The sequence below is a fragment of the Apium graveolens genome, chromosome 1 (assembly GCF_009905375.1).
Source record: "Apium graveolens cultivar Ventura chromosome 1, ASM990537v1, whole genome shotgun sequence".
Taxonomy (NCBI): Eukaryota; Viridiplantae; Streptophyta; class Magnoliopsida; order Apiales; family Apiaceae; genus Apium; species Apium graveolens.
The window spans coordinates 120,545,427-120,573,116 of NC_133647.1; the positions used below are offsets into that span (position 1 = coordinate 120,545,427).

Consider the following 27,690-nt stretch of genomic DNA (forward strand, 5'->3'; position numbering starts at 1 on the left):
AGATACTGGTGAAGCTGCTACAACTGTAGATGCTGATGAAGCAGGTCCTTCAGGACATACTCCTACACCGACTCTTCCTAAGTCTGAACTGGTAAAGGAGTTTGTTATCAGGGATGCACCAGTGCCTTGGAGTGAAACTCCTGCAGGTCAGGAGTGGACTAAGGAATGGAACTCAGTTTCATGTGTTCCAAATGCTTTACATCTTGCTGAGCACTTGACTAAAGCTGATGAAATGTTAAATTCTGATGATTTTAAAACCCAGCTTAGAGTCACTGCATTGAGTACTAAACATCTACAAGGTCTTCATTCCAATACTCATGCAGAGCTACACAAGATTCAGGAGAACTTTATCAAACAGGAACAAGTTTGGAAAATTGATAAGAAAAAGTTCTTTCAACCTACCATTGATAGGATTGCTTATATTGAGAAAACTCAAGAGAAACAACAAGCTCAGATTGATCAAATTCTGACAAATCAAGCTTCTCAGCAATCGCAACTTACTGAAATCCAGACCTCAGTGGAACCACTTATCTCTCTTTTATTACCTGCTAATGCCAAAAAGGGGGAGAAGGTAATTAAGTCCAAATGCAAAACCAACAAGACACTGCAAGGAAAGGATGATGGAAAAGATGACCAAGGAAACTCTGGAATGGGTAGTGGTCATAGTCAAGGTAGAAGGTTTACATCAAGATAAGCTAGTCACAGAACAAGTTCTGATACTGGGAAAAGAATAAGTTCTGCTGCTGGTAAAAGGATAAGTTCTGATGAACTTCTAGATCTTGATGAGGAAATGTCAAGACAGTTATTTCTTCAAGAAAATCCAGGGATGGACTTGGAAAGTTTAAAGGAAGAAGAAGCAAGACTTAAATCAGAGAAAGTCACATCTAAATCTGAAACTTCTGGTAAAAAGTTACTTCCAAAACTTAAAGGCATTGTGATCAAAGAAAGGACACATACTGAAGCAACATTGGCTAGATCACAACCACAGATAGATCCAAGATCCAAGGGTAAAGAAAAGGTTGGTGAACCTATCAAGGCTTAGGTACCTCCTGAGGAAGAAGAAATTACTGATGGAAAAGATGATCTTGCTCTGACTTCAAGAAAAGTTCTTAAAATAACCTCTGACATGGCTCAAGTTGTTCAGAGTCAAGAAATTGTAAGTTCTGATATTCAGAAGAAGCAAGTAACCTCTGACAGAGCTCAAGTTAACTTGATATCAGAAAATAGATCAAAGACACTCCTACCAGGATTCACTAAAGCAAAACAGACTCAATCTTTGAAGACTACTGCAAGTAGTTTTGAAGCAAGAGTAGTTACTGGAAAGGAAGCTAGAGATAAAACTGGATTGGGAAGTGCTGATGAAAGAAGAGTACACAACACTACCAATGATCCAACTTCCTTGAGTGAACCAGGTATTGGAGCAACTCCTGAGAGATTGAATCAACTGGAATCTGTACAGATGGTTTACCATACCTACCTGAAAGAATACATCATGTTGTATTTCATGACAGATGGTAGGGTTTATCATATAAGACAAAATGCCATTCCTTTGAAGTATTTTGAAGAATTGGAGCATGTACTTTTCTTACTTCAAGTGGATGACAGAATAACAGAGACTGCTGCAAACTACTTAAAAGAACAGATTCAGAGACAGAAAAGGCTTTATTCTGTTAAGTTTGACAGCATATATGTTCCAAAGTACAGAGATCACAATGGTGATATTGTTGATATGAAGCCTAATACTGCACAGATCCGAACGTATCTTGGTATTAAGGGACTTGAATTCAATCTTGAGTCTGACAAAGCTTATGTCATAAGACTAGATCAGGAGTTGATAAAAGCAAAGATTAATGATCTCAGAGCTGCAATCTTTCAAACTGGTGAAGATACTGCAGAGCTTAAAGGTGTTAAAAGGAGAATGATTGATGAACTAAGATATGCTGAGAAATGTTTGTTGAAGAACTATCTCAGAACAACTCCTGACATCAGAGAGATCAGAAAATGAAGAAGCCAAGTCGAAGATCTACAACTGCTTAAATTCTGATATTTATACAGATTGAAGTTGTTATCAGAAGTTGAAATTGGTAAAAACTTTAAGGACTGTAAGTTGTAGTTATCTAGTCTATTTCTCATGCATTTGTACTTAATGTTTTTGACATCATCAAATATCTGTAAAAATTGTATATTTTGTTAATTTACAAGTTGGGGGAGATTGTTAGATATATTTGATAATGTCATGGCTAATATGTTTTATGTTTAGCTTTCAGATCTTACGTGAACAGGATAAATCAGTACTTAACTGTTGATCAGTACTTATACTGGAAGTCAGGACTTAAGGATATCAGTACTTATATTATCAGGAGATAATCATCAGAAGATAGATATCAGAACTTAAGTGTTGAAGGACAATCAGATAAGGACAGTAGCTGATTAAAGGAAAGAAGATCGAGATAAACATAAGAAGAGATATGCATGAAGAAGGAATTCTGTGAAGAATGGAATACTTGGAAGAAAAGATATCTGATTGATATATTTTAGGAAGCAGAATTGTATTCCATATCAATTAGCGATTATCTTGTAACTGTGTAGTATATAAACACATATATAGGGTTTACACTATATGTGTTATCATTATTAGAAAAGATTATTCATTGTAACCCTAGCAGCTCTCGTGATATTTGTTCATCACTGAGAGGTAACAGTTCCATACTGTAACAGAGTTTATTGTTTCAATAAAGTTTGTTTTCTGTTACTTAAGTTCTTCAAGTTCGATTTAAGTGTACTATACACTGTATTCACCCCCTCTACAGTGTGTGTGTGACCTAACAGTAAATATTATATAAGTATTAATATATGGGTATAAATAAATAGACATTAATGGTTAAAATATTTAATATATATTAATGAAAGTATTAATAATTAAATTTTGTTACATAATAATGAGTTAGATATAAATATAAGTATTGAATAACGAATGAATATTAGTGGTTGAAATGAATATTTCATGAATATTAATTTGAGTATTTATGATTAAATTTGTTAGGTGAATTCTCTGTTTTTATATTATATAAATAACTAGTATAATAGCTTGTGCGAGATACGAGCCATTCTCTAGTAATCATCAAAATACATGCGAATGTCATTTTGGATGTGAGATGTTAAAACCAAAAAAAATCATTTTGTAATGAAATTTTTACGTTTTTTATCATGCAAGTTGAATGTGGAAGATGTAGGATGAAACTGAAAACTTAAAGTTGCAATCATCAATGACATACAATTACATTTATATAACTTTTACGAAAAGGAAAACAAATTGTAAAATGTAAAGTTCTAAAGTATGAATGTAAAATACATAATATCTTATTATATTAAAAGAAAAAATATCTTTGTGGGCGATTGAGGATCCTTCTATTTTTTCTAGTTCGTATCGAAATCATTATTGTCGTCAACTTTTGTAAGTGGTAAGCACAACAAGACACATGTGACAGTGTATTTCTCAAAATGTTAGATTACGAAATATATTTATGATTTTAATTTGGAATGCACAGAGTTTCAGAATGATATTCTTGATATAATATCAAGTTTTTTCATAATATTTTTAGTATGTTAAATATTAAATTGGTCACTAATGGAGCTCATATACCATTTTATTCATCAATCTCAACAAGTTATCATTTACAGTTACTTAAGGTGGTCTAATTATCAGTTTTCTCATCTTTCAATTTCAAAAATATATGTAAATATCTTTAAAAATTTTAAAAATAAGAAAGAAATATGGCCATTAAAATGATATACATAGTTTTGTTGTTAGATTTTATCATAATAAAGATAAAAAAGTTAGTTTATTTTTTTTTTAAAAAAATAGTATGAGTTTTGTTAAAAAATAAAATGTATAGTACTTAATAATTTATTTGAACTCCAAACAGCCTATACCTAATGATTATTTAGACTTTTTAGTGATGAAATATTTTGTAGTTTTTCAGGGTGTTTTTTCTTTTCAGTCTTTGATGATTCTGGCTATGATTAATATTGTGTGTATGTAATCTTTGAGTTAAAGATTTGTCCCGATAATAATTGTAGTTTGTGTATGTCCAATATTTATGGGTGTACGGTAATTAAAATTTATTGTATTTGGAATCGACAATGTTTCCGTCCAACTTCATTAATATCGTATTAAAGTATTCGTACAAGTTTGTTATATTAATGGTGACTACATGTACTTAACAATATATGTTTATCACATGAGATATGTATTTGAGAATATGTTATAGATGACGGTGTTGATATATATCATACATGGATTGTTTTCTAGTATATCGATTAATATAACATTATTTTAATCATTGACGACTTTTATTCGTGAATGATTTCAACCTTTCTCCATATACTAATCCAATAATAATATTTCTTTACTTTTTTAAAATTAATTTTATAAATTCGACTCTATTGTCATAACTATTTGTTTCAATTTATTAATCCTTTTAAAATTTTATGTTCTGTGACATTTGCCGTGATTAATATAATTCTATTTCTATAAATATTATAGAATGGATCCAATAAACTAATATAATGTAGTGTATATATATTAATTAATTTAAATTAAATATATGTTGCCAGTAATAAATTGGATAAAATATATGTATTGAACTATTATATATATTTCATTGTAAATGTAAAATACTTGATTCCAATTTGATTAACCTTACTTCATATCGTGTGTTTTAACGAAATATTTCATATATGTTAATTAAAAAAATATTATATAATAATATGATACAAAGTAACAAAAGTAAAAGAAAAAATAATTATAAGTTATTAGTAAGTCTAATAATTGAAATACAAAATATCTAATAATTTAAAGACACACGAGCATACCTAGTATGTTAATATATGTATGATTAACAAATTTAGGTAACATACGTTAGTGCTTGTACAAAATAATTATAAAATCTAGGGCGATTTTTCATTATGACATAAATATAATACTCAATATTTCTTTTGAAAGTCTGCAGCAATATAACAACTTTTGTTAACTTGGTATCATAAAATTGCAACTTTTACAATTTGCTGTAAATAAAACATGCTATGAATTCATTTAAAAATTCTATCGATTTGCAAAAATTCAAATATAATGTCTTTGTTTCCCATTATTTCATTTAAATAAATTATTGACACTGAAATTTATCTTAACATATCGATGCTTACTTTTTGCATGGTGTTCCCTATGTTAGAGTTTATAATTTAATTGTTTTCACCGATCAAATTAATTAACTTTTGGGCAAAGATTAAACATAATTTATTTTCTATTTCAATATTTTCATTTTAAAATTATTTATTTTCAATGACATAATTATTTATTTTTTTCAATTTTATAATTGGGCTTTTTTGAAAAATATCCACAATTTTTTTTTGCAAAAATAGGGTATTTGGCAACCGGAATCAACTAGATGCTTGACGAGTTTCTGCAACTAAATGCAAACTCAAATGCAACCAAAAAAATTTCATTCAACTAGTTGCATCAACTAGTTGCATATGTGCTTGATTTCGATTGATTCTGTATTTTTCGAAAAAAAAAATCAGCAAAAAGAAATAGAAAAATTAATATTTTTGGTAATTTCTCTATAATTTATATAAAATTTAAGGGTCTGCTTAATATGGTTACTATACAATATACTTAAATCAGGCCCAACAGCATCCATGGTTATCTCTCTTTCTCTTGGAACTCAACTGCCATTAATTAAACTTTGTTTATGAGTTTACGCCTCTCACAACCGGTTAAATTCAACCGGACCTAAATTCAACCGTATATGATTGAATTTGAAATCAACGTTATTAGAGTTTTGACCATCGCTCAAATTCAATCGAACAAATTCAACCGACATTAAATTCAACCGGTTTTAAATTCAACCAGAACCAGTTGAATTTAGTGTTACCAATTTTTCCCTGCGCGGGAAATTTCCCAACAAAAGTTAAATTCAGCCGAATAAATTCAACTGATTTATAGTCAACCATAACTGGTTGAATTTAGCACAACCAATTTTTGGCTGAGCGGGAAAGTTCCCACCAAAAATAAATTAAACCGGATAAAATCAAAGGAAATCTTATTCAACGATTTCCGGTTGAATCTAGTGAAAACAAATTTTTTCTTTGCGGGAAAGTTCCCACCAAAACGAATAAATTCAACGGATTTTAAATTCAACTATTTCTTGTTGAATTTAGTAAAAAAATCGGTTGAATTTATATTTGGGAGGAATTTATTTTCTGAACAAAAATCAACCGGATTGTGTTGCATTTACTATTTTACTTATTAATATTGAATATGCCTAATATTTAAATATTTATTTAGATTAAAAATGGTAAAGAAAATGTTATTAATTTTAATACAAGTAGAACCGGTTGAATAAGACTAAAATAAACTGATATCGGTTAAAAATATCAATTATAAAGGCAACCGTATCTGGTTGGATGTACCCGATGTTCGTTTTCAACCGTATCTGGTTGGATATACCCGTTGTTCATTTTCAATCGTTTCATGTTGTATTTGAGTAACATATTTAGAAACCCTCAGTATCCTTTCCTTCCAGTGGCCTCCCTTTTCTTCTTTCACCATTTTTTCCTATCTCCTTTAATTCCTTAAGCTTCAATTTTAAAAGCATTCATGTCCAAATAAGTATTCTTCCAAAATTTTCATACATATACTTGTAATTCTTGTATTCATATATGTCAATTGTGTTAATATTGTTAATTTTTTTTATACTAAATAAACTATCTTAATTATTGTGGCTAAATTAGTGTGATTATTACTTGTTTTTAGTATGTTAAGATAATCGTAAGTCATTGAGTTATATAATGATTGTATCAATCATACTAATGAAATATTAATTTAATTAAGTTGTTTATTGATGTTAGTTCTTATCTATAATAAATAATTAATCAAAATATAATAATTGTAGATGGCATCTGATCGAAGTTGGATGCATCGTAGGTTTGATGCAAGGAATAATATAACCGAGGAGTACAAACATGGTGTACAAAATTTCATTAATTTTGCTATGAAATGGGAAGTTGATCCAACGGGGAGGATAAGATGCCCATGTAATGAGTGTGGAAATATATGCATAAATTACCCAACCATGTAACTTATGATTTGTATCGACATGGCATTATGGAGTCATATACAAAATGGGTTTTTCATGAAAAAAAGCGTAGGTCCGGGGTTGAAGCCGAGACTAGTTTGGGTAATAATGATCCTAGAGATGATGATATGTATGATGCACGTGAAATGCTTTGAGACTTTACGGATGCACATGGAAATTTCGGGAATGGCGAGGATGAACTGACTGCAACAGGAAAAAAATTTATGAGATGTTAGACGGTGCTTCTGAACCTCTTTATCCAAATTGTCCAAGTTCTACCACTTTGTCATACATAAATAGGTTGTTATATTTCAAGAACAAGCATGATTGTAGTAACAAGGGCTTTGATGAGTTACTTGAACTTATTGGGTCAGTATTTCCGAAGAAACACAATCTACTGGAGACATATTATGATGTGAAAAAGATGATAAGTGGTTTGAATATGGGATATAAAAAGATTGATACTTGCGAGAATGATTGCATGTTATTTTACAAGAAAAATAGTAAAATGACATGTTGTGATATATGTCACAAAGGTCGATATAAGGACCAAAAGGATAACCAAAAGAAGCTGATTCCAAGAAAGATCTTGCGATACTTTCCACTTATACCGAGACTACAACATTTTTTGAAATTTTACTTTTTGTGTTTTTTTGCTGTCTTGATTTTTATCGATATATCATCATCCCGGTCTATTTAAATGTTTAAGCATAATGTAGCCTAATATTTCAATTTTTCTGATTTGCATTAAAGGAAATATTGTGTTAAATAATTGAGTCGTATATCCTTGGTTCTTATGTAATTTAGGAGGTCTTGGAGCGTGCAACGAAAGAGGGGAATTCTCAGGATGCACCACTATCTGTAGCCAACCAAAGGAAATGTGATGTTGAACTATTGCTAGAGGTTTGTCCACCAAAGAAGGAAAAAGTTAAAATATTCCCACACCATATCCTCACAGAGCTTGTTGGAATTGATGAAGTTTCCAAATATACCACTTCTCAATCTTCTCTGGTCTGCATCCCAGAGCGCATTCCAGAGTCTGCATATTCTATTATCGGGAAGGTCCTGACAGATGTGACTAATATGGTTGAAACAATAGAGGAGATCGAGGTTACATGTGCTAAACTTGAAGAAGAGGTGAGAAATTGGCTGCTCGTGCTTATCCAAACAGATATAATCTCGCTTCCAAAATTTTATGAGAATAGTACATTCAAACACCAGCACACATGACTTCTCCTCTTTGTGAGCGTTATAAAAAGATTATTATAGAGGTAATAATATAAATTATTATTATTATGCTATCTAGACCTGACTTTTTTTCCAATTAATCTCATTAATCTCATACTATCTAGACTTGACTGTTTTTCCATTAGTGTTGTGCCAAAATTTGCATTTCAGTTCCAAACTATTATTGTAGTCTCCTTTAGGCTTAAAGAGCCGACCTATGAATTATCGTTGGTTCGACTTTAATAGTTAAATATAGATATAGATTTAACATTTCATGCTATCAGTTAATTTTCATTATTGAGTGATCTCTTATTTAATAATAAAGTATCTAGGTTCGAGTACTATTCAATGTTGTGCTTATAACACAAGTGCACTTTTTACAGGTTCTTGCGTTCTTGGATTACCTTTCTGGGCCATATTTTAAACTACCTTATATTAACTTCTTTCCTGTAGCTATGGTTTTATACAATAATTAGATGTATTGGGTTGATTTATACAATAATTAGATATATTGTAGGTTTTGGGAAACTCTTGACATAAAGACCTATAATATAAAGGCTGGTCCACCATTTCAGGACAGTTAGGTGCTTCAAAGTAGAGATTATTCCCTGAATTTATTTAAAACCTTAGTACAAGTAACTGGTTTTAGCATACTCTTCAATTTGTTTGATCATTCCCTGAATTTATTTAAAAACTTAGTACAAGTAACTCTTAAGTAATTTTGTTAAATGATCAAAATGTTGTCTTTATATTATTTTGGTAGTGCATTCTAATCAGATTTTTATTCTTAATCACGGGATACACGCTCAGATCATATGGAGGTGGACGAAGATGACAATGATGTTCATATAGACGAATTGGAATATCGCTTCCCACTTTATGTGAAGATCCTAGCTTATGATTACTTTTGTCTAAGAACTTTTAAATTTTGCATGTGTTAGTTTGGTCTCAAACTTTAAAATTTGGCCTCTATTTTACGATCTTAAATTACATATTTTGTATTAGACATGAAGACATTGAACTAATGCTTGTTTATGTATGCATTTCAGTTTGGATTCTATGGTTTGCTGTTTTATTTTTTATTAATAGTTATATATCTAAAGAATTGTAGAGGAGGCGCTTATGATGCAGCTTATTGGGAAATTATTTTACAATATTGTATTTTAAAATTTAACTGTTATTAATTGAAACTAAATACCAGTTTCCCATTAAGTTCAATAGGAGATGTTTGTATTTAACAGACATAATCAAAATTAATCAACCACTTCTTGTTATTTATGAAATCTATATTCAACAAAATTTGGTTGAAATTAATATGCAAACAATGGACTAGCTTACGAATCAACCAAAACCGGTTGGGTTTTAAAAAAATAAATTCAACTTTTTTCGGTTGTTTTTAGTAATTTTGGCGGGATTTTTTTTTTTTGGTAAAATTCAAATTCAAAATTGAATTTATTTTTTTAAATGTGTAAAGTTAATTTCAATGGAAAGTGGTTGAAAATAGTGTTAACAAACGCAACCGAAAATGGTTGAATATAATCATAAATTCAACCGGAATGCTAATTTCAACGGTCTTATTTACAACTAAATGGCTGTGGTTGAATTTAGTATCCGGTTGGTCTTATGCTAAATTCAACCGAATTTAGCCGTTTTTGTTGTAGTGTCTACTCTCCCGCGCTCTGCAATGCTCATCTAGTCTTCTCATAATTCATAACCTTAGCCAGTGGCGGATCCAGGAATCCTTCGAGAAGGGGACTTCATCATTTATAAAACAATAATTTAAATGTCGTTTAGTTCTCTAGGTGGACTCAGTTGTAGATAAGAGTTGAAATCCAAAGTAGCCTAAGTTCACAATACTAACAGAAAGATGTGGTGCTCCTATAGGTCATATATTTTCCATTCACCAGATCCATAACCACTTTGTCTGTATGCCGTCTGTGCCCAACTGCTAATCTCATGCAACCTTACATTTCTAACAAACTAATTACATTATAATCTGGTGTTACATCAAGAATCTAAATTCATAGTTATTTCACTTATAAAGCCATAAATTTATCCTATATCATACGCTTTATTTCACAGAAACATTAAACATGATTTATGATAATGGTACAGACCTACATTATAACCATAAACCTACAGTAGGCCGTGATTAATATACTCGCCTAAATATGTGTCTGGATCACCAGTACACTTTTAAAGATATTTCCCCTATTTATTTATAAGATTAATTTAGTTTTGGAGTAGAAGATTGAAGTTTATACATAGATATAAGGGAGAAAAAAAAATATAATGGGGAATGTAAGAAACATAGTGAATGGCTTGAAGCCGGCATTATTTATGATAATGGTACAGACCACTTTTGCGGTAGTCAATGTCTTCTATAAGCTGGCTGCAGAGGATGGAATGAACTTGAGCGTTTTAATTGCTTACCGTTTTATTTTTGCTGCTGCTTTTATGCTTCCACTTGCCTTCTTCGTCGAAAGGTTTACTAATTCCTCACTCTATGTATGTTTGATTTTTCCCCGGGAAATTCTCTTAGACATATATCGATAATATTAACACAAGTCTTGTTTTTCTGTATAGGAATAAAAGGACGAGACTGACATGGACAGTGATTTTCCAAGCATTTCTTTGTGGATTGTTTGGGTACGCTTAATGCACTTAAATATTTTGCTTCGATCACCAACTAATAGAATTTGATGAAGATAGTCTGAAGGACAGATGAAGTAGATTTGCTTTTCTTTTTTGACAGACACAGATTCATTTAATTTTATGTATAAATTTCAGAGGATCACTGGCGCAAAATATGTATTTGCAGGGCTTGGCCTTGACCTCGGCCACATTTGCAACCGCCACAATGAATCTCATTCCTGCCATGACTTTTGTTTTGGCCATCATCTTTAGGTACATCTTCACTCGTACGTGTGTGTATACATAGTGTGCGCATTGTTTTACTGCAGTATTCATGTTATACATCAACGTTTATATAAAGGTTGGAAAAACTGGATTGGGATAAAGCATCAGGCAAAGCGAAAGTCATAGGAACAAATTTAGGTGTGACCGGAGCCATGCTACTCACATTTTATAAAGGCCCAAATGTTACAATTTGGAAACCTAGCATAGACCTTTTAAAAAATAGTCAAGATCATCATAGTGGATCCGTTGCAAACACCTACCTCATGCAAATATTGGGTGCTTTCTTGGCCATATTCGGTACTCTTTGTAACGCGGTCTGGTTGATTCTTCAGGTACGAAACTAAACAATGTGAATTACATAATATAAGTCAGCTTGCAGTATGCTAATTAATAAGCAAACACTTCGTTTCAGTTAACAGCATATTAAGCCCCTGATATTAAAACTTGAGTATACATAGATTTTCAATCCTAATACTCCGATTATAATTTGTACATGTGGTGCAGACAAAGATGCAACAAGAGTACCCTTGTCCATACTCCATAACAGCCTTAATGAATGTAATGGCTGCAATTCAAGCCACAATATATGCCCTTGTTATGGAAAGAGATTGGAATCAATGGCATCTGGGATGGAACATCAGACTCCTCACTACCGCTTATTCGGTGAAATAAAATTTTAATATTCTGCAATTACAATATACAGATTTTCCACGTGATTCATTTCGTCGATATTTACAGGGAGTAATAGCATCCGGGTTCATTTTTACGATACTTGCATGGTGTGTGAAAAAGAGAGGTCCGATATTCGTATCAGCTTTCAGCCCTTTTATGCTTCTGGTAGTTGTCATTGCTGGTTTCCTCGTACTGGATGAGAACTTGCACCTTGGAAGGTACACAAGAATAATCATAATCTATGGATTAATAAGCTTTTAAATCAGATGAGAATAAAAAAAATCCGAGGAACTAAGCTAAAACTTAACCTAGAATCGTGTTCTTTATTTTTTCCTGAAAAACTGATTCAGTTGCACCTGATTTACATTGGTGACCTGCATATTTACAAGCATCTCATGTTTGTGGATTTTTTCAACAGCTTGTTCGGAGCAGTATTGATAGTTTGTGGCTTATATGTTGTACTTTGGGGAAAGGAGAAGCAAATGAACGAGAAAATTATTCCTAAATAATGGAGCTAATCAAGAGCGTACACATAAGAGCTTTGCAAATTATTGATAAACAATGTAACTTTTCATCGATTGAGTTCAATTCTCACCGTCAACAACTCTGTTTATGACGATAGTTGATTGATGTTCTCTTCGGGTCATTTTCATTCTGAAAAATTTGGGAGAATGCTTGCGGGAGGGAGGAAGTTTCAAAATTTTATTTTCTCTTCGATTCTCTTCCCTCTCATTTGCAACTGGGGAGCACACTGTAAATCTAATTAGGTGGGAAAGAAATGAATTTACCTTAAAGATGCCAACTTGACCCCAATATTATGAACCAGACACATTTTCTTAAATTATGCTATAGGATAAATGTAAATTTTAAGCAAATTGTTCTTCCACGTCCAGTCATCTATATTAATTATCATCTTGCTTTCTGCTTTCCGTTGAAATGACTTTGGTGGGAAAAAAATGTAACAGATTTTAAAGGCCAAATATATATATACTATACAGGAATGCGATGTAATTTCTTACGTTAGTTTTTGGTTGATTTGTTTATTTACAGTCATGCATGTCGGATCTTCTTAGTCAAATGAGGATCGTTAGATCTAAATACTAAATTCGAATTCCGCCAACGGTAAATATTTATATTATTATTTAGGGAGTTTCTCAAATGAGAACCCCGATTATAATGAGATATGAGATCTAATCTCAGCCCTCCATTTAATTATATTTTAAAATTTTTGTTTTACTCCCTATCACATATTTAAATTGACTTGCCTTTATCCCTGCACCTCTCTTCACCCTACCTGCCTTCGTCGAACCGCTTCACCACCGCCCATCCCATAACCACCGCGAACTCCTCCCGCCTCTCCCCCTCCCTCCCTATCTCTCCCCGTCCCTCTGTCTTCATCCTCTACCTCCACCGTCTTCATCCTCCACCTCCACCGCCTTGCATCACCGCACCTGACATCTTTTCACAACCGGAAGAATTCTCGCTCTTTTCCGCTTCAAAATCAACGTTTACATTTGTTTATTTTCAAATTTCAAATTTGAAATTTTCAAATTTCAAATTTGAAAATTTCAAATTTCAAATTTCAAATTTGTTTATTTTCGGATCTGGTAATTTTATTAAGAGTTTCTAGTTGGCCGAAAAAGGTGAAGAAAAGTGGGTGAGGCCTGGAATTGATGAATGAATACATGTGGTGTTGATTTTGTGCTTTGTAGTGGCTATAATTTAATACTGGTATGGTGATTTTTGTTATGATGTTCATGATTTAATGAACGGAGCTGTTCCCTGTGGCCGAATTAGATGGAGCAGATATAGTGATTAAATACGGTAATTTTTTATTTCCTGGTGGTGATTTATCATTTTATGTTGGTGACTTTTCATTTTCCGGTGGTGATTTTTGATTTAACGGTGGTGATTTTTAATTTGACGTTGGTGATTTTATTTTTAACGTTGGTGATTTTATATTTGACGGTGGTGATTTCTTGGTAGTCCCTGAAGTTGGTGGTGGTCGCCGGTGGTGGTGACCAGAAATGATGGTTGTTGGTTTCTGGAGGTGGTGGTTGGAGGTGGTGGTGGGTGTTAAGTTGAAAGAAGAAGATGGAATAGATGATGGTTGGAGAAGATGATAAGATTTAAAATGAATGGTCTAGATTTAAAAATAGATTTAAATTTTTATGATTGAGATAAGATCTCATATCTCACCAAAAAAATGTTCTTAATGGAGTATGACCCTTATTATTTATATACAACTCAAGTTCCCCGTCTTATCAATCATATACTATTTAATTGTAACTAAAAGAAAACTTTATTAGAATTTTAAATAATATAAAATATAAAATTTATAAAATATTAATGAGGACCCTGTATTGCACGAGTTATAAGTCAGAATAAACTATAGTAACCGGAACGAGGTATAATTCGGTTCAACCTCCACTTTAATAATCCCCTCTTATAACAACCATATATTCTTAATTAAATGATTAAAACTGTTAAATCTAAATATTAAAATAATGCACTACACAAACTCGAAGGTTCGAATCTCTCTAATAACAAATATTAATGTTATTATTTCTATGAATACAAATTAGTTTCCCAGGCAAATATTATTCAAATATTAAAATAATGCACCGCCAAGCTCCCAGTTTCGAATCCATCTAATAACAAACATTTATATTATTTTTATAAAAATACAAATAAAATTTCAGGTTCGAATCAAATCAACAATAAATATTTATATAATTAATAAAAATGCATCGCGAAGCTCCGATGTTCGAATCCCTCTAACAATAAATATTTATATTATCATTACAAAGACACAAATAAATTTTCAGGTTCGAATCGAATCAACAACAAAAATTTATATTATTAATAAAATTAATAGTACAAGTATCAAACATATACTTCCTTTATCTCATTTATTTATATACACTTTTATGTTTGGGATTTACCATTCAATTCTATACATTTTAAAACTTACTAAAATTAGTAAAAGTTATTATTAAAATCATATATAAAACAGATAAAAATATATAAAAAATAAAGAAAACTCGTGCATGGCACCGAGTATAAGTTAGTATCATTAATAAAAGCAAGCTTTTGAAGAAGGGCCACACATCTCAACTCCTGCCACTGCTACAAGAAATTAGTACTGGGGCTCATATTAGCTACTTGTACTGCAGTGAACTGACAGAGCAAGGCCTGAACTATAGATACTCGACTAAATAAACAACAAAAGCTAGAACTATCTGCATAGGCTAGAGAGCTTGATACTAAGGCTGAAACTACTTGAATAGCCACCCAAGAGATTAAAACAGAGGAGAACTTGGATCAGGAAAGTTACAGCCAACATACTATGAAATCCTCCATTTCTACCTCATGAACCGGGAGAACCACCGGGCCCTTCAAGGGTTCCATTATCCACAGCATAATAGTCTTTCTTAAAGGCATAGCCACAAAAGCCATTATTTCTAGACGACATGAGCAGGGCCAAAATCAACAGAGATAATATTTTTTTTGTTAATCCGGTATCCCGATCGGCTTTGCGCACCTCAACTAATCCGGAGGACTGCTAGCACACTTGTATCCACTGAGCATGACAATCCACTTACTTCCGTGTCTCCCGGAGGGTTCATATTTGTGACATTGGGGTGGTAAGTCCCTAAAATCACACTCTAAACCAACTAGGACACCCGTGGTGGGTCAACACGCACGTAATAATTTATTTACGTCTAGTGTCATTGGCTCCGATGAAGAGATTTGTTGAGCAACTTCTTCTACTTCTTGAGGCCATTATCTAATATCCCGTAATTTTTTTGAATTATAATAATAATAGGATATTGAAAAAAAAGATTAAAATCAGATAAGGACTAGGATTTAAAATTGAATTAGGCTAATGGGCTTAAAATTTAGATCAAATTTTAATATGGATAACTTCTAGGTTAAAAAAAAGGGTTTTGTGGAATTATAAATACACCATATTCGTCTTCCTTACTTTTATTCATAAAATTCGTAGGGCTCTTCTCGGCATAAATCAGCAATCTTGTAAAATTCGTAGAAAATTCATCGTAAGTCAGGATTCGTTGATTCTAGACTTTTCGGAAAGCTCTTTTCGTTCTCTTCAACTTTCGTGTTTCGTGTTTTCCAAAAAAATATCTTTTAGAGGGTTAAAAAGGCTATATTCAGATCTGGTCAGACTTTGAGGTAAGTACTTTTTGACTTACTTTTATTTTCGGAAAAGTTTTGATACTTTGATTTTCGAATTTCGTATAAGATATAAGAATTCTGTTTTGAACTTTAAAAGAAATAAGATACGAGTATCTTTTGAAACCCAGTCTCTACATTTTCGAACTCGTTCGTAATTTACGCTATAGTTCCGGAAATAGCCTTAAATATCCTTAGTAGGCGCACACGTGTGTAACTTTAGATACCTATTAAGGGCGCGTATTTATTGAACTTTAGATGCCGACCACCGGTAAAGTGTGATATAAAGAATAAGAATAAGAATAAGATGTCGGCTACTAGCAAAGTGTTGTCGTAGATCAAGACTATGGTATTTATAAGAATTATCGTTTCGTTCTGTTTCATTCTATTTTACTCTGTTATAAATTCTGCTCTGTTTTAAATTCTGAATTTTAAATTATAAAACTTTAGGTTGGATCTACTTTAGAAATTGTTTTACAAAATTATTATTATTTTTAGAAAAATTATTTTATTAAAGCACCTATTATTTTCCGATTAAATAGTTAGTCAATTTGTACTTGTTGGGCTTTATAGCTCATCCTTTTAATATTTCAGGTTTCGCCTAAGATTCGAGTTGAATATCATTGGAGTTTCGAGGACTTAGAATTGGAGTAGATTGACCTTTGGGCTCCCGCTGTTAGCTGCGCTTTTTTAATAGCTACCTTTCGATAAATTTTGAATTAGTATATTAAATTTTGTATTAGTTTTGATTTAGAGTTAATAGTCCGGAAGTGCCGGTTGTTGCACATTATGAGGGAAGTTTTTTATTACATTAAAGGCGTAGTTGTAGTAAAAGCTTTGATGAGACCATGGTGAAAAATCAGTATTAATGATAAAGTATAGAATTTAGACAAGATATTAGAAAAATTAAAAACAATTTCTATATATTTGTAAAAAAAAATTAAACAAAAAATATAAAAATATTCGATGTATGCAACTGTTATATGATTTTTAATAATGATATATTTAATTGAGTGTAAAATTTTAACTTTTCATGCATCTCATAACAAAACTTTAATGACACTAATATAAGATGCAATTACTATTATTGTTCGTGGAGGGTCGCTAGGGTTCTCTAGTTTCTTTTTTGTAGTTTTATTTAGCTGTTCTATTCATTCAATTCTCTAGTAGCTTATTTCAATACGAAACTGTTGGGATTTTATGCAAAAAAATAAGAAAATAGGTAATACGGGAGAGAAGAGAAACATAAATCTGCATAACTGATCTTCTATAAACCAATTATGCTAACAGCTAATCTAACTATACTCCAAGAACTGCTTGCAAGACTCCCTATAAACACTAATACTTAGAGCAACTCCAAGTGTTGATGAGAGCCTCCTTATATAAATAAATATTATATAGGCTCATGAGTCATATTATTTGGGCATGTTCCAACAGCCCCGCTCAAAACTTTTATATTTGTTTTTTTATTTTATTTTCCGTACATATGACTCCATATTTGAATATCTGCAATCAACTCCATATCTGAATACTAGCATTGGTCACCGATGGAAACGACACTACTGTAGTTTGAGAAACTAGTTATGCTGGTATGTCAACCTAATCTACCAAGTCGATACTCACTAAATGAAATAGCAGCAGTAGTTTAACAAGTGGTGTCATGAGGACAAAGAGCAACAATAACATCAACAAGTACATAAACTGTCTTAACCATTTGCATAACATACACATGATAACGGGATTTTAACATAATGGAGAGGGAAATGGTGACTACATTTTGGAGGGAAAAAATATATACTAATATTAAAATAGTTTAACAAACATTAGAGGCTCCTTAATAATGAGGAAAGGTTTGAAGATCTTAAATATGTAGAGAGTGTTTAGGAGTGTGTTGGAGTTGAGTTTTGTGTTAAATTTGTCAAAAAATGACTTAAGAGGAGGAATAGAGAGACACTTGGAGTTGCTCTTAATGGGCTCCTAAGTCATTGTATGAGATGACTCCAACAACATTCCTCAAAAATTTCTATATTTCTCTTTATTCTATTTTATATTCATAAAAGGTCACATGCACTTCTTCACGCTACAAATTCTACAATAGCTTTATATTATATATATAGTATAAAATTCATTGAGAAGACAACATATGCTCCTCAATAATGATGAAAAATTTAGAGTTCTTCAATTTTTAGGGAGGGTTTAAGAGTGTGGTGGAGTTCATTTTTATCTTAATTTTGTTAAAATTTGACTTAGGAGCATACATAGAGTGCCCATTGGAGTTGCTCTAACTTCTTTCTAAAAATAAAAATAACTTCTAGATAGGTACAATCCGACAAGTTATTAATTTAAACTTCCATAATAACTAAAAAATAATAGAAAATATTTGAAATTCCAGCATGGTTGTTACAATAATTGAAGTAAATTTTTAACACTCCTCCTTACTTTGGTTGCTGCAAACTCCAAGTTTCTCTCTAAGAAACTCAAACTTATTTCTTGACAGAACCCTGGCTGACGACCAGACTTGCAATATTTTAGATCAACTAACACTTATTTCTTCACTTCTCTAAGAAATAATAACTTAATGTTGAAGTGCTTAGTTTATCATGAAAAACAAGATTGTGAGAGATAGCAATTGTTGTTTGATTGTCAACAAACAATTATGTCTTTCCTTCTTGTTTCATATCTAAATCTAGTAAAACGTTTCGTAACCACAAAGCCTCATTTATATCAGCACCAGCATCAACGAATTATGTTGTTGACTGTGCTACCGTATTCTGCTTCTTGCAACACCATGAGAACATATTTGAACCCAACTTTGAACAATAACCAGTGGTGCTCTTTATATTATCAAGTGAACCTGCCCAATCACTACCTGTAAAATACAATCTTGATCTGCTTGAAACTTGATTCAATAATCTAGCATCCATCTCACATATCTAAGGATTCTTTTAGTAGCTTTAAGATGTATTTCGGTTGCACAATTTGTAAAACTAGATAAGAGACTTACAGAGTTCAATATATCAGGTCTTCTAGATGTTAGATATATCAAGCAACCAATTAGACTTCTGTAAAAACTTTCATCAATTTTCTCAGCTTTATCTTCTTTCATCAACTTCTCTTTTTGAGACATTGGAGTATCTAAACTCTTGCAATCATTAATTCTAAATTTGTTGAGAATTTTATTAGCATACTTTCTCTGAGAAATAAACACTTCTACTTTTTTCTGCTTTATTTTCATTTAAACTTCATTTAAGCTACTTTTAAAACCGAATTGCATCAAGTATTCATCGGTTCTGCTGTTCCGACTTCTAGGGTCATGTTTAAGACCATATAAGGCTTTCTCAAGCAAGTAAACATAATCTTCTTTTCCTTTGACAACAAATTCCTCGGGCTGCTGGACATATATATCCTCTTCTAAAACGCCATTCAAGAATGCCGATTTAACATATATGATAGATTTTCCAGCATTTTTGTGCAGCTATAGCAAGTAACAGCTTTATGATATCTAATCTCGCAACAGGAGCGAAAGTGTCAGGAAAATCAACTCCAAATATTTGAGCATACCCTTCAACAACGAGTCTAAATTTATGTTAATTGATTGAGCCATCTGAATTTAACTTTGTTCGGAATACCCACTTCAGTCCAATCGATTTCCGCTTAGTTGGTCTTTTCACCAACGTCCAAGTTTTATTTTTCTCAATAATCTTGATCTCTTTATTTATAGCATTAATTCATTCAAGATTCTTCTTAGCTTCCCAAAAACTTGCAGGTTCAAGTATTATGACATTGGATTTTTTATAAATATCAGAAAGAGATCTCATACCTCGAACATGAATGTCATAAACCAATTCATCGTTATTAAGCTGCAATTTCAAAACTTGGTTTGGAAACAGAACTGATAATTTTCCTTCCAGTCCCATTCATCATTTTCCATGAAATGAACATCTCCGTTTATCAAAATTTTCTTTATATTTCGTTGAATGGTTCTATAAGTAGATTTAGAATGTATGCTATAGCCAATTAATACTCCTTCCTTGGCCTTTTTAACAAGTTTGTCCCTTTTTATTTGAGGAACATACCCAAAGCATAAACATCCAAATACTTTCAAATTTTCTAAAGAAGGTTTGGAACCATACTAGACTTCATATGGAGTTTTTCCAGATATATCTTTTGTAAGCAGCCTCTTGAGGAGGTAAACTGCAGTGTGTGTAGCTTCTGCCCAATATTCCCTTGGAAAATTCTTTTCAAATAGAAAAAATCTAGACATCGTTGTTATTGTAAGATTCTTTTTCTCGCTGACTTCATTTTGTTACGAAGTGTACAGAGCTGTGATTTGATGTTCGTTCCTGCCTCCTCATAGAAAAAATTAAACCGATCCGATATATATTCTTTTCAATTATCAGATCTCAATACTTGGATGTTTCTCCCACTTTTTTTTCAATCCATTGCTTGAATACTGGCCACTTCTGACTTGAATTTAAGAAAATATATCCAGCACATTCTGATATAATCATCAGTGAAAATCATATAATACTTACTCCCATTTAGTGATGGAGTTTTGCAAGGTCCAACAACATCAGTGTGTTCCAACTGCAGCTTTTCAATGGCTCTCCAAGTTGATTGCTTGAAGGGAATTCTAATTTGTTTTCCTTGCTTGAAAGCTCTACAATTAGAAATTTCAGATGCAAGACAAGTCAAACCTTGAGCTAATTTATTTCTTTGAAGATTTATCATAGCTTTATGATTGAAATGGCCAAGTTGTTTATGCCAAATTTCAGAACTGACTTGTGTTGCAAGAAATACTGACTGGTCCTCATTTAGAGGATCAAGTGCAAAACTCTTCACTTTTATTTTCACTTTGAAGATATCATTATTATTTGCATATCTTATTACACATTGTTTTGTTTTAAAAATAACTTTGAAACTTTTTTGAGTCAACTGAACAACACTTAACAAATTTTGACTTTTGTTAGGCACAAATAACACATCTGTAATATATTTTGTACCTGAAATGCTTTCAATTGCCATTGTGCCTTTTCTTTCTATCACAATATATTCTCCACTTCCAAACTTCAATTTTGAAGCCACTAAAGCATACAAATTCTTAAAAATCTCATGATCAAACGTCATATGATTGGTACAACCTCTGTCAATTAACCACTTGGCACTTGAATGACTAGTTACAAAGTAAGATGCTACAAAAGGTTGCTTCTTTTCTTCATCATCAGCCACCTCAACAACTTGAGCAACTTTCTTTTGCTTTATATCCACTTATGACATTGTGTTACTCTTGCAAATTCTTTGATGGTATCCTTTTTTTTTACAATTTTCACATTATTTGTAAGGATTTCTCCAATATTTAAAAGATGGATGACCCTTTCTGCCACAATATTTACAAGGAGGGAAATCATATTTTGATCCTTTAATTTGGTTGGAAAAATCGAAAAATGAAGTTTCATTCTTGTTCTTATCATTTCTTGTCCATTATTTATTCCTTGGTTTAACTGAACATGGGCAGGTAACACACATTCAATAAATCCTTCAGATATCATAAGCTTACGCTGTTCTTGGGCCTGCAAAATATTCATCAATTCTTCCAAACTAATTTTTGACAGGTGCTTTGTGTTTTCCAACAAAAAAATGGCAGCTTTAATCCTTTTTGGAAGAATAACAAGAATATTTTGAACTAATCTTGAATCTAAAAATTCAGTACAAAGTAATCTTACTTTGTTTGCGATACCAAGTAGTTTGTCACAATACTCTTTCACGGTCTCAGAATCTTTCATTATTTGATGCACAATCTCTCTAATTAGATTTAGGATTTTTATTCCCTTCATTTTCTCGTCTCCCTCGTACTCTTTTTTCAGAAAATTCCATATTTCAAAAGCGGATTTCATATTCATAATTCTAATAAAGATTTTAGCGGAGACTGCTGAGAATAACGTTGCTCTTGCCTTCGATTTTTGTGGATTTCATAGTTATATCCTTATGCAACCTAATATGTGTCATGGTTGGATTATCTGGTAATTGAGGAGTTTCGTAGTCCTCCTCCAATGCTTCCCAAAAATCATTGACTTCTAGATGAGCCTACATTCTTGTTGCCCAAACATGGTAACCTTCACCATTGAAAATCGGTGGTGCTAGTGAAGTAAATGGAGTTTCTAAATCCATTGAAGAAGAAATATAAAAATGAAATTTTCAATCACAGGTCCCTCAAGAAGAAGGATCTGATACTAGTTAATGTAGAAGAAAATGGAAATAATTTTTTGTAAATAGACTTCATAATTATAAATATGTAGAACTGACCTTTTATACAACAACTACGCTAGCCATCAATCTAAAGATAAGGACCGCCAATATCTTTCTCCTAAAAACAACAATAACTACTAAATAGTTACAATCCTATAACTGCTAGTAAGTTATTCATTTAAAATCCATTATAACCACGAAATAATACACAATATCTGAACATGGTTATTGCAGTGATTGAAGTAAATTTTCAATGAAAATAATAACCAAAACACCTTATTTTTTGGGTTCAATTGCCCAAAGGACCTAAAAATGTTGAACATTGCACAAAATACGAGTTATACAAGCATGATGAACTTGCATGTTTGCTTTTTTTAATATTTACACATAATACGCATGTTGGACATCTGTGTTACACTTTAGTTTTTTATGGGGATATGCATTCGAAAAATGGGTATCTGTTATAGGACAAAACTGATTACGCATTTCAGTAATTCGTATTCTTTTTAAATTTTTGAAAAGCTAAATAAGCATCTCTCATATTTATTTCTGTGATTATTTTGGGCGTAAGCATAACATCTCGCCTTTAGGTATTTTGAACAATTGAATCCTAAAATTAGAATTTTTGATATAACACCATTTCAATCTTTTGTCTCTCAGGGTGGTGCTTATTAGCCTACTTCTCATTCCCTGTATCTGAAAATTGAACATTATTAGCTCTATTTTAAATATATTTTTCTAGTTTAGAAAAAAAATCTGATGAGCAAGATTGAAGCTGAAAGTATAACTCAACAATGCTGATTTGGGTAACTCAATATAGAACAATGAATTACAAATAAATTATGTTCCACTTCAATCAGTACATAAAGAAGATTAGGTATATGCACATATGGTTCTGAAAATTGCAGTGAAGAAGTCGTCAACAAAAGTCTGGGTGAAGTTCATTACTATGTTCATGCATCGTAGTAATAAGATTGAAGATATTCGAAACAGTTCCTAGGGTTAGTATGAAGATCTCAAGAGCTCAAGTGAAGTTGATTCAAGATTGTAGAACTCTTAACAATGGAATAAAAAGATTATAATTCAAAGGCCCGAGAACGTAAATAGTCACATGTGAACAAGACCATTGCACTAGGCGTCAGTAATCTGTGAAAGGAAACTGAGTATTATCTTTAGAAAGATTGTTAAGTGAGGATTCGTATCGAAGCATAAAGTCATATGAATTGTACAAAGACTCGAAGATCTGAAGATTGGAAGGGAAAAATCTTAGAAGACTACGAAGATCAAGGTTAAAAGTTTAACAACAACAAGGCTTCGGTGGATCACAATTATAAGAACATTTCTACTAATTCTTATTGGCTCCGTGACCTAAAATGTCTAAATTTTTGCTTAAACATGTTTATACCTCGTCGCCATCAAGAACTTAATGAATGCAGTTCTAAATGCCATGTCACCATGATTCTTGCTCCATATCACCTTGTGGCTCCTCATGTAGCTCCAGTTGACTTCTAGAATGATAAAATCCAAATATCCTTCCAAGTACAAGGCATATCAATATATAGAAAGTAAAGGGTCAATATCTATCCTTGAGGGACCATACATGTCGATATCTAGCTTAAGGGAGTGAATTTTTTGAAGTAAAATTGTACATGTCGACATGTACCTTAATTTGGACGACTTCTGGACTTTACCAAGCATTTTGGTTGACATCTAGGCATCAAGAGAAAGCCAAGTTCGATATTTAGGATCCTAGGTAGCCTAAGTGTCGACGTGTAGCTCTCTAGCATATGGTCGACATTAAAAAATGGCAAATCAGTTTCATGGAAAAATTTACACTATATCGATCGACTTCTGAAAAGCAAATTTGGTCGACTTCTAGCTCCTTCAATTCTATTTGCAATTCAAAATGAGTGGACTAGAAGCTTCCATATCATCCAAACTACAATCAGATCTAGAGCCTATATAATCAATTAATCAGCAGCTACTTCTCTCAAACATTTTCCAACAGTTAAAGCGAAGCTCGCTGAATTTATTTCAAGAGAGTTTTGATTCGCTTTTGTTGATTATACAAGGAGAAGTGCTGCCCAATTTTTTACATATCATTAAAGATTATAGTTACACTCATATGTTATAGATCCATATTTTTTATAGCTTATTTGATAAGTTCTATAACTTGTTAAAGTGATAAGAAAAATCCTAGATTTAATAGTCTATTGTATTGATTTCTTCTTATACTTGTGAAAACCATGTAAAAAAACTTATTTCCAATTTTATTATTTTTATGAAAATATTTGTGAAAATATGATTTGTATATTATGTTGTGCAAGACATGCCTGTATAATAAAAAGACTAAGTCACATTGAAAACCCTAAGTTTAAGTTGTATAATAATCTATATCTGTATTATGTACTGTATTTCTTGAGTCAGAAAAATGGATAGTAGATTAGATTGGGGGGATTTTTCTGTGAAGAGTTTCAAGCTAAGGAATAAACTCTAAAAGAAGATCAAGTCATGATCATGTCTCATATAAAAGTGTAGAAGCTTGGAGTTGAATAAAGTTGTTCTATGGAAAATTCTCTAAGTCAAGATATCGACAAGTCACAGATCAAGTTATATCGAGAAGTCATTCGAGGAGTCCAAAATGACTTGTAGAGAAGTCTTAAATGTCTTATAAAGAAGTCTCATAGATATCGACAAGTCAAATAAAGATGTAGAAAATTGGAGATATCGAAAAGTCATTTATGCATTTAGAGATCTCAGAGATATCGACAAGTCAAAGGAAGATGTGGAGAATTGAAGATATTGACAAGTCAATTCTCATTTAGAGATCTCATAGATATCGATAAGTCAAATTATGTATATAGAGATCTCAGAGATGTTAAGTGGCATTTATGTTCACTTATAATGCTTCATAAAGGCTCGAATCGGTGTTTTGTACTCAAGTTATTTGTGTATTTAATGTGTTTTTGTTGTGTTTTGCATTTTAGGGCATAATCGGAAGAAGTAATGGTTTTACAATGTTTTTAAGTTAGAAGAGTGTTAGGATAAAGCCTCGATCAAATGCGCGAAGAAACCAGCAAAAGAAAGCAAGAAATTTCAGATTTTCCAGTAGCTCAGGGCAGCCGCGCCGGTTTATCAGAATGTCAGGGCGGCCGTGCCGCTTCACAAAGCGGCCGCGCGGGTTGAAATCCTGGAATCCTGATTTGATTAGAAGGGTGATTCTTTAGACTCCTGATCAGGTGGGTTGTTATAGAAAGACCTTTTAAAGACGTTTTTCATAATGGAGAATAAGGAGAAGACGACGAGAAGAACTAGGAGCACAAATACAATGAAGGAGAAGAAAAGCTTGTTTTTACTTGTGATTCTTTGATTGAGTTCTAATCTTGGTAGCTTTATTTCTTGTTTGTTGAACCTATTACTCTTGATTACTTACTTTAATTATTAATTCAGTCTATAAAGACTTAGTTTATTATATCATGTTTTCATCGGAACCCACGGTGAAGATGATTTCGGTTATGAGCTAATCGTTATCGTGGGGTTCTAATGGATTTACTTATGGATTTCAATATTTAATTTGTTTCGATATCGTAGTGTGTGATGATTGATTGATATCCTAGTATTGGTTGTGCTTATTCATCTTATGAGCGTCGCAAACTTATAAGATAGTGTGTTAATCTCTATTGAAGCGACGGTGAATGTAGAGGTTTAGAACTTGCCATGCTAGCATAGGTTCATATATTTGTTATGCATGATTCATAGGTAATTTTAACCATCTTACTTGCCTTATATAATCATGATAGATAACTTGCGCATTAAACCTTTATGTTGTCAAATTCTATAGATGTATAGGGTCTCAACAAATTTGGTGTATATTCAGCTTCTATCTCTTTTGTGGAGGTCTAGTAGTAGGGTATTCGTACAACGAAAGTTGGAGTTTACTAGTTTCGTGTTATCTGATTAGTTGTCATCACCATTACATGCTAAGGTTAAGAACATTGACTTTGAATGAAGTAGTAATGAAGTTAGAATCCCATATTTGTCTCATATAGTTAATTCAACCCTTTTAATCTCTTAGTTATTTGCATGTTAGTTAATTCTTAGTTATAATCAAAACCAATTTGTTATTTATCTTAGCATTGAACGATAGCCATATCATTGTTGCATAAGTGCAGAGATTGAAGTTAACCTAAACCAGTCTCTGTGGGAACGAACTAGAAAGAATTCTATTTTACTTGCGAACGCGTATACTTGCGTGTAAATTGGCGCGTATTTTTGTCCTAACAAGTTTTTGGCGCCGCTGCCGGGGACTCGGTGTTAATTTTTAGTTTATGTGCCTGACAGCAGTGGTCGTTAAAGTTCACTGACTCGGATATTTTACTTGTTTGCTTGTTGCTTTTTCAGGTACTCTAGAGAGCGTTTATGCTAATGCGTTCTCGATCTCGAAAGAGAACACTGGATAAAGCAGAGGAAGAAGTTTTAGTAGAAGAAAAAGTTATTGCAGAAGTTGAGGAAGTTGAAGAAGAAGCTCTTGTTGCAATGGGAGAACCAGAAGCGAATTCGAAGGCTTTGATGGATTACTCTCAACCGAAGATCAATGATATTCAGTCTAGCATTGTCAGACCATCCATCGCGGCTAATACTTTTGAGATCAAGGCTAGCACGATTCAGATGGTGCAAAACTCAGTCCAGTTTGGGGGTTCTCCAACAGAAGATCCCAACATGCATATTAGAGATTTCATCAAGATCTGCGACACTTCCAAATTCAACAAAACGTTTGAAGATGCTATAAAGTTAAGGCTTTTTCCATTCTCTATAAGAGATAAAGCTAAGTGTTAATTGCATTCTCTACCACAAGTATCTATCACCAAATGGGAAGATCTTGCTCAAAAGTTTCTTACTAAATTCTTCCTAATGGCAAAGACAGCTGCAATCAGAAATGCTCTTACTCAATTTGTGCAGCAATCAGGAGAGTCTTTATGTGAAGCGTGGGATCGTTATAAGGAGATACTTAGGAAGTGTCCTCATCATGGGATGCCTGACTGGATGATTATCAACTACTTTTATAATGTCTTGGGAGCACAGTCTAGACCCATGCTTGATGCAGCATCAGGTGGAGCCTTATGGGCTAAGATCTACGATGAAGCTTATGATTTGATTGAACTGATGGATGCTAATGAATACCAAAACCCTTCTCAGAGACTACCTCAAGGCAAGGTAGCAGGAATTCTGGAGATGGATGCAGCTACTACTATAGCTGCTCAGCTTAAGGCTTTAACGATGAAGGTGGACTCTT

General features: G+C 32.5%; 1 protein-coding gene and 1 non-coding gene across 3 annotated transcripts; one reads left to right on the forward strand and one right to left on the reverse strand.

Annotated features, from left to right (window-relative positions):
• The first annotated feature begins 10,353 nt into the window (after positions 1–10,353).
• On the forward strand, positions 10,354–12,767 carry LOC141720616 (WAT1-related protein At1g68170-like). Of its 2 annotated transcripts, none has more exons than XM_074523122.1 (7): positions 10,354–10,849; positions 10,950–11,012; positions 11,154–11,270; positions 11,359–11,614; positions 11,787–11,945; positions 12,021–12,172; positions 12,373–12,767. In XM_074523122.1, exons 1-7 carry the CDS (start codon positions 10,656–10,658, stop codon positions 12,461–12,463), a joined length of 1,032 nt encoding a protein of 343 aa, XP_074379223.1. In that variant the 5' UTR covers positions 10,354–10,655; the 3' UTR covers positions 12,464–12,767. The 2 variants fall into 2 exon arrangements, with proteins under 2 accessions (XP_074379223.1, XP_074379232.1); XM_074523131.1 differs by having other exon boundaries at positions 10,712–10,849; positions 11,185–11,270.
• A 14,556-nt stretch (positions 12,768–27,323) lies between these two features.
• Positions 27,324–27,430, reverse strand: LOC141681274 (small nucleolar RNA R71). The gene has a single exon (XR_012558720.1). It is a non-coding gene; the product is annotated as a small nucleolar RNA R71 (small nucleolar RNA).
• Between the last annotated feature and the right edge of the window lie 260 nt (positions 27,431–27,690).

Bases quoted from the DNA above. Each gene is read 5' to 3' on its own strand.
- LOC141720616 (XM_074523122.1), top strand. From the start codon at position 10,656: ATGGGGAATGTAAGAAACATAGTGAATGGCTTGAAGCCGGCATTATTT. The intron at 11,013-11,153 runs GTACGCTTAATG...TATAAATTTCAG, and splicing joins TTTCTTTGTGGATTGTTTGG to AGGATCACTGGCGCAAAATA. The intron at 11,615-11,786 runs GTACGAAACTAA...CATGTGGTGCAG, and splicing joins CGGTCTGGTTGATTCTTCAG to ACAAAGATGCAACAAGAGTA.